Below are 14180 nucleotides of genomic sequence, written 5' to 3'. Positions count from 1 at the left end.
GGCTTCTTGCCCTGCCAAGCCAGATTTAGCTGGTCACTGATTGGTTGGTTGGTTTCCTCTGTCCTCTCCACTGGAACTGAGCTCAGGTCAGTTTTCACAGCTCACACAGAGATTCTTTCCACCACTGATTGGATTTTCCCTAAGATTTATTTTAAGCATCTGACTTACAAAACTTCACATTGTTCCGTCACATCCTTTCTGAGACACTGACTACCTAGCTAGCTAAAAACAAACAAACAACAACAACAAAAAAAATAAGTAGATTAATTTCAGTTTGTTTCTTGTTTTCTTCAAAAAATAGGGTTGTACAGGTAGGAGGAAAGAAAGTTAGGTAAAATTCAAATCTTAAAAACACAGACACACACACATTGAGCTGAGTACTAGAAAAACTTCGAAGGGCTATCTTGCCTAGCGCCCGCACTCTTTGCTCTGCTGTGATGGCCTATGAGCTTCCTATATCCCCTTTGGATTAGCCAAGTACCTCCCGGAAAAATTCTGCACTTTATTTATCTTTTTCTTAAGTTGCAGCCGGTCGAGATGAGCACAGCTCAGGAATATACAGTGACGAACATTTCAAAATGGCTTTTGCTCTCAAAGTGCGACCAGGGCTCTTTTCCAATTCCTCTACGATACTCCTCTTTCCTTCCTCCCACTCTCTCTCTCCGTCTCCCTCGCTGACAGTACCGCAGATCGCGCTGTACTCGGATGAGATTAATTATAGACCTCAATGTCACCAGTGTCACCATAATCCTACACTGTCTGATCTGTGGCTGCGATGGGTGGGAAGAAAGAAAGACGTTCTGAAGGCATTCTGTAAGGACTGCATTGCAATGCTCCGTTCTGCTTTGTTGCAACTTGCTCTTTTTCTGGTTCCTCCGCCTCTTGTTCCTTTTTTTATGTAAGCTTGGAAAAGAGCAGGACCGCAAATTACTACTTATGTTTTGGAAAGACCGAGGCATGAAAAGGACAAATGATGATAATGTAATAAAAAAAAAAGATCCATGAAAAAGCAACTCTCACGCACCTCGTTTTTTCATTTACTCAATGGATACCAATGTTAGTTTTCTTTATTTTAATTACGGCGCATTTAGAAACCTGTACGTACAGAGTTGCCAAAGCATTACAAAAGAAGCATGCAAAAGATATTTAAACGCACAGTCAACACAAAGAACCGCATCAAAGTTGGCAGGAGGTGGTTGTGGCGGGTGGTGGGTAGAGAAAGTGCACGGCTCTCGTATCCAAAGAATGTTGGTCAGGGCTGAGGAACGGATGAGCTTAACCGAGATCTACCAATCCCAAAAACATAGCTATGAACGGTTGAATGAAAACCGAATCAGTCGTTCAAAACTTACTTGCAATTTGCTAATGTGGAAACTGAATTTCAGAAGAACATGAACAGTTTTCTACATGTCAAATGGTGCATTACTCAAGTTTCCTATTTTATTAGACTATCACTGACATAACGCCCACCTGCCTCATTTGCTGTTGTTCTTTGCATGCTGTTAAAATAGATGCAAACCCCAAGGGCCTGCACTCTACGGGGACTTCCGAAGGTGCCCTGTGGTGCCCGGCACCGAGACGTTAGTGGTAGATTCTTTAGGTCGTTCCTGTTGCGAGGTGGAGCTGCTTTGGATGCCAGTTCACGGTTTGCACCCCCCTCCCTCCTCAAACTACAGTCAGTAAGTACTCACCTCTGCTTACCCAGAGTAACACACAAGCCTGCTCCAACGAATCCTCCGGCCACAATGACGTAGGCCTTTCCGCCTGCCCAATTGTGCGACCATGGACAAGGACTGTCGCCATCGAATTCTGTTTATCTCGCACCTTGACACGACTCTCGCAAGATAATGATGTTATTATACTCCTTTCACTCACTGGTGTACTGTATGGGTCTTTTTGTTCAATCAGTTAGGACTAAAGAAACAAAAAGGGCCAGATACGACTTTCGTATGCTTCAAACGAGTATGCTCCGTATGTTCCGTATGCTTTTCAGGTAGTCTAACATGTGTTTACTGGGGTGGCAGCTTTTTCACTTAAAGGATCTGACTGTGACAATATCTAAACCAGGGGTCTTCAATGTTTTTCAGGCCAAGGACCTCCAAACTAATGGAGAGATTAAGTGGGGACCCCCTGTTGAAGACCTATGATCTAAACCATAGTTTATTTGGTTTAAACAGTGTGTGATGAACCATATATATTTTTAATGTCAACTTAAATCATCAGCAGCGACAAAACAAGCGCAAAGACAAACTGGATAAAAAACAAAAAAAGTGTCTTAAAAATGTGACTACTATTAACACTTTTTAAATAAAGGCTAAGATCAAAGATTGACACAAATTAGAAAATGGATTCCTGGAGAAAATGCTTTTTGACTGCTGAATGATTCATTTTGCCCTGCATGGCTGGAAGTGCTGAAATCCAAGCTGAATCAGCTGGAACGGCTGAAATGAATTGATTGCTTTGCTGAAATCTGTTCATTCTGGCAGGTTTGGAGGCTGCCGTCGGTACCAAAAGACAGGGAAAATAATGAGATGTAGAGAGATTTTGTTGAAAGGTCAAACGCTCAAGGGTGAACTGTAATACCAGCATATATATAGTTAGAGGCTGATGTCCGGTGACTAAATGAATTAGCAGAAAAGCTGAAATGCATTGCATTGCTTTGCTGAAAATGAATCTGGAAGCTCAGGTGTAAAACTTGAGTTGGGAGACGGGGAAAATGCTGAAAGCTGCGGATCATCATAGTCATTAATCTTCATTGCCAAATGTCAAAACTGATGTAAATGTTGTCATGGGGGGGTGCACGATGAAGAGGCAGGGAGGCTTTAATAGGATAAGTTATCCATGCTAAGTGTATTACCTGCAGTACATGGTGGTCAGCCAGCCCCAGTTTGGTGGACGTTGCTATTGTGCGTGCAAGAGATACAAATCATTCCCATGGTTTTTATTCGTGTGTAACCACATTTTGTGAGTGAATCTTTTATTTCTTTGGTGTACATTCGTCTCACTTTTCCATTCATCCACACTTTCCTCCACCCTTTGCCTTTCCTCTCCTCCTCCTCCTCCTTCACATCCTCACAATAACCAATTCTAACATCCCCGTATCCATTCGATCCTCAGGCTATCCTCAGTCTTACCCCCTGCACTGTGTTACTAAAGTCTGACTGGTTTGAGGTATGTACAAGTCACCACAGCGCTGCTAACAAATACGCTGCTTTTTTTTTTTTATTTGTTTTTTTTACCAAGATTAGCTTCTTGATTTGGCTTTGAAGACAATCAACCAGAAATGTTTAAATCATGCTCTGGCGGCACTCTCACCGATGGCCATGGCTTCCCTAAACTATCGAGATGGCTTATTTTAATAGCTGCAGGCTCATGGGCTTGCAGGGATTATGGCTTGACTGCACTGAACAAAACTCCAGCATTTCGTCTCACCCATGGATAGTTATCCATCTAAGAGGCCGTTGTGTAATGTGACATTATGAATGCATTGTTGTAATACGTTCTTAAATAGAGCATTTTGTATTATGCCGTACAGTATTTTCAATCTGCAGATTATTTTCCCGGATCAAATTGGTTGAAGAGCCTCAAGTGACATCGCTTCACCTTCCGTTGCGAGTTCGGTGACACTGACCAGTAGAAGCACAGAGTCTCATTCTGCACAGCCTTAAGGATAAACATGCTGTCCGTACGTGAAGCATGGAGACGTCAATATCATACACAGCATCTAATGGCGTTCCTTTTTCACAGATTCCCTTTTATGACAGCTCACTTCACGAAAGACAGCACCATGGCAATGTACTGTAGCGCAAAACTGTTGTCTTTCCAAACTGATGCTGTATGTTACACTCTGTAGGGTTAGGGTTAAGGGTTAGGATGTCACAAGGATAATAGGATCCGGTTTTGGGACACAAACAAGGAAGGAAGACTGGATGAAATAATGAAGTAGTCAAAACTGAGGAGAATTAATGAGGGAACACGACACAGGTGAGAACATGGGAGGAGCAAACAATCACAGCAGAGGGAACGCAGACAGAAGCAGGAAGCACTAGTTACTGTAGGAAAGTCCAAAACTCAACATCACGACAGTACACAACTCTCTCTGTCACTTTCTCTCTCTCTCCCTCTGTGTGTGTGTGTGTATATATGATCATTTACTACAAGTGTAAATGGCTGCTTGTGTACATACATGCAGTGTTGTGTTAACAGCACAACACAGGCACGCAGACCGACCACTCTGAAACCAAGGAGGATCTACTTATGAACGACTCTTCGTCATCTCTTTAACTCCCATTGTTTGTTTTTCCATCAGGTGAATATGTACATATTATATCAGACAGTGCAGACAGTGTAGTTAAAATGTGCCTGAGCTGCTTGTACGTAGCGTTGTGTTTAAGGTTACGAGAGCGTTCGCAATGCAATGTGTTTTAATGATAAAAACGAAACCGGGATGAGCCCTGGTAACTGGACATCTCGTTCATAAAGGTCTATGTGTGTAGAGATCTGATTGTTTTGAGGCCATTGGCACGAGGGAACGGTTAAGAGATGGTATATTTCCCGGTCTCCCAGCATGTGAGATGTTAAGAAGCGGTTAGGAGCTGTGCAATATGAAAGTGTAAAACTGGTGGTCGTTACTATTTCTGATTGAGTTGTTGGAGAGGAGAGACTTTTCTGTCTGGACACTTTAAACGATGAGACTGAAGCTAAGGACAGCAGGTTAGGTATGATCCTTATGATCATCTGTTGTGTGTTGAGAAATTTCCATGGTAACCAGAGACAATTTACTTACACATTACTTTACTTTGTACACTGTAAAGAGTATAGTGACCAACCTAGGGATGAATGAGGACAGGGCCTGACCAACCTGAGCACCAGTGGGGTAAACCTTTAGCTCCCAGTTTATACAGGTTACATAGCTAGGTACATAGGTCCTATGTAGCAGATGTTACAGATGCTTCTTAAAATGCATACAAGCACACACAACTTTTTTCTTACGCTTCTGTGTACTTAAACTTGAGTCCATAATAATATGTATATATAAAACCAAAACCAGCCGACTAGAGGGACCAATCGATTCTGCGGGATGAATTTGTAACGTGCGAAAATTACATGGAAGACTTCAACTGCAGTTTTTCAATAGAAATAACTGCAATTCCTATTCTTCCCATTAGGGGGCGAACTGTTTTAGTAATAGTAGTGGACATAATGCACCACTGTGTACCAGAACTAAACTGTAGATGGAAGCAATGCGCCCAAATAATCTAAGGTTGTTTTGTAAAAGGTTAGTTCATTAAATGTAAACATGTTCACTTGCACTTCTTTGCACTAAAACACTAAAAGGGAAAGATTTTGAGTTATTATTTATAGGTTATTACGCTATTATGCTATTGGTCCCTTGAGAAAATTGTATTGTATTTGGCCCCTGAACTAAAGTTTGACAGCCCTGCTGTAGAGGGTAGGTGCCCTAGTACCGGGTTGTCAGACAACATGGTCAAACCTGGCCATTGTCTCTGAGCAAAGTAAACAATGGAAACACACCACAGGGTGACATCTCGAACTCACTCAATGAATCAGTTTCGTCACATCAACTTTTCAACTCTTCAGTTAAAGTGTCGGCATTTAGAAGCCAAACTGAGCTGTGGGGATGAGTGGACGGGGCAAAAACTACTAAACATGTACCCAAAATTAGCAGGTAGGGATTTGGGAAGACGCTGGTGACCATTACACGACCAAGAAATGCCAAGGAATACAAAGGAGTTTGCAAATGTTCCAGATCTTCATCTGTGTCTTTGCAGAAATAATGTATAAAAATACCTCTGTCACACATCTGGATCAAAATCCAAGTTGAAAACTATAGAAAACAGTGAGGTGGAAAAGACTCACAGACAAGGTCACCTCTGTGTAGCGCTAGAAAAATTATATTTATGCTATGGCTGTGTTAAAATGGGACGTACAGCACATAGTTCAGGAACTTAACTAAATGTAATTTGGTCAAATCAAGCAACTGCAATTGATTTTTCACCAATCAGTCACAACATTATGACCACTGACAGGTGAAATAAATAACTCCCTCTCTCACTGACATCCTGTTGACACACTAATGAGGCCTACGTCCATTCTCTTATGAGTCAACTGTTTTAGAGGCACAAAGGAGACCTATACAATATTAGTAAGGTGGTCACAATGTTATGCCTCGGTGTATATAGCCTAGCCTCCAAGCTAGTCACAGCAGTGGGGGTTCCTCCAACTTAAACACTTGGACATTTGTTCGGGTACTAGTCTTTCTTTGGCCGTTGTATGTCTACACCAGTCAGTTGACCAGATCAGTATTTTGTGTCTCAGTGTCTCATAGATATCTTATCTAAGGTATATTAGAAACAATGGTGCCATTAACATTCGTCCACCAGGCAGCACAACAAGCCACAGAAAAATGCTGCAGCTTATTACGTTTGAGCCAAATCTTAGTCCACGTTAAACTGGTGAACACTAAACATCTGCATGTTGTGAGTATGTTAGTTTGGTACCATCCACACAGTTGCGGTCAGACAGGACTGCAAATTTGCTGAATATGCGTTGAAACATGTTTACTCCCTCGATGAAGATGACAAAGCATGTAACAAGTGGACGTAGCCCACAGATTATAAAATTCTTTAACGGGACGTCCTCCGACCAAAGGCCCATGTGTACATCCACTGCACCTGTGCACCCTCCCTCCCTTATGCAATTCACGGTGGTGCTGCAGAGCGCCACCTCTGGTGTCTAAGGCATATTGTGGCAACTGATGTCTGATTTTCGTAACCCATATTCCTGTTTTGTCTTGTCTCTGTCTGTCTATGTCTGTCTGTCCATCTGTCTGTTCCTCTGTACATCCGTCTGTCTATCTTCTTTGAAAACTTCTCCCTTTGGTCTATGATATCACACCTGGTTGGGCTGGTTTTTTCTTTTGACTTATTTACCTTTTTGTCAACTTGTTTGATTTACAAATGCTTGTGACTGTAACAAATGGTATTGGCCACATTTGACGTGCCATGCTGCCACACCATAACATCAATGAATATACCATGGCAACGTTTTCCGTCATGAACACTTGCCTCTCCAAACATTGTCGCACACCGTGAAAAACATGCTAATCCGTCCATACCATCCTGGTTCACGACCACCCTAACCTCCCCGCTCTCTGACTTGTGCATGTCGCCATCACGTAGCCACAGGTTATGAGAAGTCACGCAGCCTAAACAACATCTCGGGGATGACGGGCGCCCCGCTGCGCCTCACCCCGATCACCAACTCCAACTTCGAGCCATTCGAGCCGCCTGGCCTCAGGCGATGCCACTCACCCATCCCTTCCATCTTATAGCGTAGCCCGCAGAGATCGACAATAAAAGCTTCTTTTTTTGTTTTGTTTTTTGTTTTTTCTTTTTCTGAAGAACACACGCAAACAGAAACAAAAGCACGGAAGGAGTGTCGATTCATCTCTGCCGCTTTCCCACCCTTCATCCATTCCTCATGTTTTCTACTTGATAGAATAGATAATGAAATTAGAGTGCTTGGAGCCACTAGTGAGCTGTATTTAAAATTTTAAAACACACACACCAGCTAAACCCTACTGATTAACCCCGAGCTAGATGCTGAAGCAGGTGTGTTAAAAAAAAAAAAATAAATAGTTGAACACACCCGCCTTACTTCCAGGGATAGAGTGTAGGTTAGTCGAGACATGTAGGATAGTCGAGTCGAGCTTTCCCTGTGCTACTTCCCGTCTGTACTTTCACTGCACTTGCCCTTCGATGCTTCAGCAATGACAATTAAGCGTATCTACAAAATAAGAGCATTTTTTTTTCCTTTCTCCCAAATGCACACACATACACTTAGGCACTAACATATAATGTTAGCATGTTTTTACTCATGAGAATCTCAAGAATAAGAACTTATACCAATGAGTAGGCAGAAAAAGCATTTTTTACGCCAATCTCCCAAACTGTAGCACCTTTGCACTTTAAAGAGAAAAAAATATACATAAATATAAATATATATATATAAAAAGCCATGTAGATGATTAATTAGACTAATTAGAATGAACATACGTCTTATAATAAAGCCGTCGAAGAATACGTAACTAGAAAGCTTCTTCTTACATTTTCCTTTCAAGTGCAGGCAAAACCAGGTCATGTTAAACACATAGGATACTTTTATTTTTGAGAGTACTTGAAGTCCATATTTATGTGGAGGATTTATTACCCTATTTATTACCCCATCTGATTACGAAGCAAAATTTACTGAATATACACAAAATATCTAAGAGAAATTGTTGTCCCTTTTCATCCGTAAGGCAAATATTAGAGTCTGGGTACTAAGACTTTGGCTGAACAGTTGGACACTGGGAGCAAAAAGAGGACACAAATTAAAAAACAATAATAATAAGGATGAAAAGATTCAGTTAAAAACCCCAAAAGAATCAAAAAACTTTTTTATTTTTTATTTGATTGATTTTTACGTTGTTGGACACAGAAGCTCTTACCCAGGCTTAACAGGGGGCAGATCTTTACTTTAGTGGGTCTCACAGTCCTGGCTCTGGAGGTAAGAAAAGTTCACAGCCTCTCCAACCTCAGCTACGAAAGTCTCGTAGTGAATCATTTCAGTTACTGTTGCGGGTGCGATTTTTTTTTTTAAGGTTTGTTAAGGTGTCATAAAAAAAAGAAAGGTTGGGAATCACTGTCAGAGGAAACGCTGTAGAGCTGGGGGAACGGTTAAATCATTTCAAATGCACGGAGGAGTTTGGGGAAAACACAGACATATAACCTGGAGCGGTAGCACCCACCATCACCCCTCACCCTCCAGTCTCCTCTCATCTGGGCGCTCGAGCTGCAGGCCGAGAAGAAAAGATGCTTCTCGCTTCTTCGTTGACCTCCCGTTTAATGTAGCGGCTAGCTGAAAGCTCATTTGCTTCCTTGCTAAAGCTAGCCTAGCATAAAACCTGGAAGCAGGGCGGAGACTGGCTGGCCAAAAGAAAGTCGGTTTAAGCTGAAATGTGATGTGACAACTGGGTTTGGAGGGAAATGTGCAGAAAAAAAACAAAAGTTTCGGAGTTGCTACTGCCTGCCACACTCCCTGCTTCAGGTTTTTATGCCGGGCTAAACGGCTAGCCGCGTTGTCGGCACTTCCAAAAAGCTATTCCTTTACGCCTCGGTGGAATTAACCTTCTTTGTATATCTGGAAAGGTTTCAGACATTGCAGCTCAGCCTGAGGGCGAGAAGCATGGTTTTCCTCAAGTGTGAGTTCATCCTCCACCACCACCACCACCTCCATCGTCACCACCGCCACCACCACCGCCACCGCCACCACCAACAGTGTTACTACTTGCACTGACTCCAGTGTGACTCAGCGGCCAGTGCAATATTTTTAGTTTTCTCCCTTTTTTGGCTTCTTTTTCTTTCCCTGTTTTTCGCCCCTTCTTTACTCCTGAACACAACCCCCCACCCCACCCCTGCCCTCCCTCTTCTCTCCGTCCATCTCTTCTTTGTTTTTTCGGCTGCGGCTGCTCAGTAGGAGGCAATGCAAACGGCTACTGGAGGGACAGCCCGTGGGAGAAGAAGAGCGGATGATGAGCGCCCACACACACAGGAAGAAGAGACACAGAGAGAAAGAGAGAGAGAGAGAGAGAAAGAAAGAAAGAATGCAACAACAGGGACAAACACAGAAATATGCAATGTAGATAGACGAGACAGCGGCGGTTGGACCTGCGTGTTCACATATAATGTATTGTTACACTTGAGGAGTGTGCACGAGGATGTGTTTGTATGCGTGCGTGTGTTTGAGTACCCAGACCTGCATCTACCTCTGTACTAAGATGCACAAATGTCAACTTGGAAAATTTTCTTTTTGGTTTGACTTTTGAAAGGGACGATTCCGGTCACCTTTCAGTCAAAGAGTGTACTTTTGTTTTTACCGATTGCTCCCCTTCTTTTGGTTTCATACTGGACTGTTGATCTGTAACGGTGAGCTCACTCATTGTGGTAGACAGTAATTACATGTCTATTGGTTAGATTTTTTGCACCCTAAACCTTTGCTCTCGCCTCGACTCTCTCCCAGATGAAAGTAAAAGAACCGGTCAGAAGAGAGAAATCCCCAACGTCTGGTCTTAGACTCTTCTGATTCATTTTAGATCTGCTTAAAATGGCGGAGAACAAAAAAACAACAGCAAAAGTATTATTTTTTATATTCAAGCTGGGAGTGTCGGGAGGAGAGAGCACCTATATGAATATAATTGTACATTTTAGTTTGGAATTTTAGGGGGGAGAGAAAAAAAAATCGCTTATTCACTTTCTTGCTTGAGAGCGAGGCTTGAATCTCTGGGCTCTGTGTTTGAAGCTATAGCTAGAAAGTGATTAGCGTAGCCTAGATTTAAGACGGGAGGGAGCGGCTAATATCTGACCTGATTCTGTCCAAATCCGGAAATAGTGCACCGCCGCGCCGCCTCAAGAGACTCACTAATTAACACATTATTTAACAAGGACTCCAACGGAAGCAGGGCTTGCCAACTTTAAAATATAGATTGGAGCGAGATTTAGTGGGAGGCGAAGTCGGCGCTTTTTAGCCACCGCGTGGGTCAGGGTCGCCTGGAATTTTCTCCCGGACGAAAAGTCTTGTGGCGGTTAAGCTTGAATAGAAGTCAGTGGAGTTCTGTGAAAATCACTGTCGGCAAACCGGTGGTCTCATGCATTAGATCTTAAGGTATTGTAATATCCAACAGCTAAACCAGTGGGTCAAAAAAAAGGTCAACCTGCTTCTGGTTTTAAAGGGACGTGAAACCATCAGCTGTATTAAATTTTGGTCTGGAATAATATCAGACTGCACCTCGTGAATGATCCTGGCCCCCTCGTGTAACTATAATAGTATCCTGCCAGCGTCAGTGTACTTTCTAGGAATCCTTTTCAGGATTTCCTGGTTCACCTCTTACCGTTTTGTGTAAGAAGAAACGAGACAAATTAATGCATGAGGCCCATTCTGTGAAAAGGCAGGTGACTAAATACCAGCGTGCTTCCAGTGCAAGTGTAATAATGTAATTATGTAATTTGTAAAATTAGAATAATATAAAGGAAAACCTTCCACATATACAGGACGTTTTTTTTTTTTTTTTTTAAATCTTGGAGAAGTACGTAGTGTACCAGTCAACCAAAGCCAAAATATGTGGTTTGGACTTTGGTGTAATGAAAAGGTATAATAGTGGAGAAAGTTGGCATCCCCGTAAGTACCCTCTACCATAATTTTTAATCTCAGTATTTTAGCTGAAACTGTAAAAATGCGAACATGTTTTATAATATCCCAAGTGTTCATCAGATTAAACAAGACAGAGATTTCCGTAAAGTCCTTACTATGCTCTTGGCAAGAAAGTGAAGCTGAGCTTTTTTTTTTTTTTTTTCCTTTCCAAAATATCACACTGTTCCTTTGAATCTCTGTGACCCTGATTAGGGCAGGGCTCTGTTCGATTGTTTTCTGTCTCGCCTCGACTTCTAGCTGGGCACCAGCTTTCAGTTTTCACCCAGGAGTGTGAATGGATGATGATTTTCAGAATTCAAATTACCAAATTACAAACTCACTTTCCAGCAGGCACCTTGCACACACATACACACACACACACACACACACACACACACACACTACTGAATTTTGTGTACTTGTTTCTTACCATTTCCTTCCTTCCTCATCCTATTCTCCGTCGCCGACCTCCACTCGTCCTGAGTGGGCCTCACCATTTATCACGTTGATGTACATATGTAAAGTTTGCGTTTAGAAGAATCTGCATGGGTTTCCATTGCAAGCAATAAGGATAATGATATGACTAATAACACGAGGAGGTTTGATAAGATTTTAAGCTTAATGAATGTATATTAAACATTTAGACTACTAAAAGAGTGTATTCACCTCTTTGAATGCAAGAAGAGGTGGGACGGGTTAACGTTATGCATGCCAAATACTATGACGCTAATGGTCCGAATAGGCCAACTTAGGTATTGTAAAGGGGCTTGGGTGAGGGTGGGAAAGTTTATTTTTGCTAATAGGTCTTGTACGGCTGCTTTCTTATCAATCTTGAGACTTATAATAGGAGAAATAGTAACAATCGAAGCTTTTTTTCTTCTTCTTCTTCTTCTCTTTTTGCCTCTCTTTTCATTGAGAACTGTTTTGAAAGAAGCCCCCCAAGGTCCTTTGTCATTTGATTAGATATATAATGTATATATGCGTGCACATGAAAACACCAGAACAGAAAACAGAAAAAAAACAACAAAAAAAAACAGAAAACCATAATGTGAGTGAGCGTTTTGCTCCAGAGACACAGTAATGATGAGCCCGAGCTTGACCCTCCCTATGTGCTTCCAAACATTTCAAGGCTTGACTCGGCTCATTCTCCAAGTGGACCTTTTTGCCCACTCCTGTGATCACAGCAGTCTGTGGCATCTATTTCCCTCTGACCCCGTTTTTGTTGGTAGAATCATAAAGAAGATGTCAAAGGGGAGGGGGGGCGAGAAAAAAAAAAAAAGGTACAGTGAGGAACAGCCACCTCTTCTACACAGTAAATTACATGAATTTAAAAATTTGTGTCAGGGACTTCTCAGCTAAGTCACTACCTAACTGGGATAGCGCCAGGATTATCACACAAGCTGCTTGCATAAAGAATTGCCGACTAACTCTTAAGAAACGAGGAAAAATCCAGCTTACTCCCTGGTTTTCTAGACCCCTCCGCTAAGGACGAGAGACTCTCTCCTTGTCAGAGTTTCACCGTATGTTGTTCCCATCCGGCTTCTCGTTCGTCGTCCGTCCACGCCGTTTCCATCTGTCCTGCCCCTGTTTGTCGTTGCTTGCATTTATACTCCGATCCAATCCAAAAGACAGGATGCCTCTGCAACGATTCAATGCAACCTCAAAGCAAATTGATGACAAGTGAACCTGCTAGGTGGCCTCAGGGACAACTTAGTAGTGGGCTCCTTTTTTGTGGCACCTCTACCTAAAACCAAATCATCCATGTCCTTTGGTTATAATTTAATTAAATTTAACAAAATTTGTTTACGGATGTTCACCGTGGAAGCATACGACATTGGCCTCAGTTTGATATAAATGATGATGAAGTGGTTCTCGTCCTGGGATTGACTTTATTGTGGTGCATGCTGCAGAAGAATCATCAGAGAACAATAACCACACAGATGAACGTTGGTTAGCCGATCTCCTTGTTGGCGATCCATACTTAATCAGGCGGGTGGGCAGCATCAGTGTCTCCCTAATTTTGCCAAGAGGAGAGATTTCCAAAACGGTTCAATGGTCTATTCGTACCTAGGTCTTTGAAGAAGTTGCATTGAATTCCCAGAGAGAAACTGCAATTAGATTCAAGTCAGTCCAATTTCGGCCACTTATTCGACGTCCTTGAGCTTCTGCCCCTCGTTGGCCACGTTTCTCTCCTTTTCATCCTTTCACAACTCAGGTATTTCTTTCTCGGTCTTTCCTCCTGTTGGTCTTCACACATGTTTTTCCTCGATGATGTACCCAATTCATGAAAAAGCAGAGAGACTCGAGAAAAGAAAAGTTGAGCTTTTCTTTGCTTTCTGTGCCTGTGAATGCCATGTGCTCTGGTTATATTGCCTCCCTCAAAAAAAGAAAAGAAAAGATGCTGTTTTGTTGTCACTGTCCAACTATGCTCCCAGTGTTCTCCTTGTGTTGTACCATCATCTCTCTGCTCCCCCACCCCCCAACCCCAACCCGCCCCCGTCACGGTTACTGTATCTCACGTTCCTGCGATACACCAGAAGCCTTTAATGTTTGAAAAGGACTGGAGGGGTTTGTCGTAGACCGGAGGAGGGGAGGGGGGAAGAGGGGAAAACGAAATGTGTTGTCAAATGATGTCTTCTGAGTGGATTGTCAACCTAGCATCATCAGAGGGAGGAGATGGAAGAGAAAAAGTTGGGCAAGAAAGAAAAGTGTGGTGATGTGGAGGAGGAGAAAAGAAAGAAAGAGCCGAAAATCGCTTCCCCATGTAAGAATGTGTACCTCGCTGTTATTCCTGTGCACTCTCCACTCGTTGTGTTTTACTTCCCGTGTGTTCTGTGTCGGCGTGACATTTTTTTTTGTTTTTCCGTTCTGTGTGTTTCTGTGTCGTGTGCCGCACTCTGTGTGTTTTTCTGTATGATTTTTTTTTTTTT

General features: G+C 42.4%; 1 protein-coding gene across 4 annotated transcripts in view; it reads left to right on the top strand.

Annotated features, from left to right (window-relative positions):
- LOC124998371 (potassium voltage-gated channel subfamily C member 1-like) overlaps positions 1-14180 on the top strand; it is a 51280-nt gene that overhangs the window by 30075 nt on the left and 7025 nt on the right. The window contains exon 5 of one of the 4 annotated variants that reach the window (XR_007111052.1): positions 9541-14014. The exons of 1 other annotated variant lie outside the window; for it this stretch is intronic. Coding sequence is in view for 1 of the 3 variants with exons in the window: in XM_047572721.1 (XP_047428677.1) it covers positions 7203-7354 (152 nt within the window). In the remaining 2 variants the exon portion in view is untranslated. Of the gene's footprint in view, positions 1-7202; positions 9518-9537; positions 14015-14180 lie in introns of those variants that run through there. 2 more of the 4 variants (XR_007111051.1, XM_047572721.1) reach the window with 2 other exon arrangements.

The sequence above is a fragment of the Mugil cephalus genome, chromosome 20 (genome assembly GCF_022458985.1).
Source record: "Mugil cephalus isolate CIBA_MC_2020 chromosome 20, CIBA_Mcephalus_1.1, whole genome shotgun sequence".
Lineage (NCBI taxonomy): Eukaryota > Metazoa > Chordata > Actinopteri > Mugiliformes > Mugilidae > Mugil > Mugil cephalus.
This window is presented reverse-complemented; position numbering and strand designations above follow the sequence as displayed.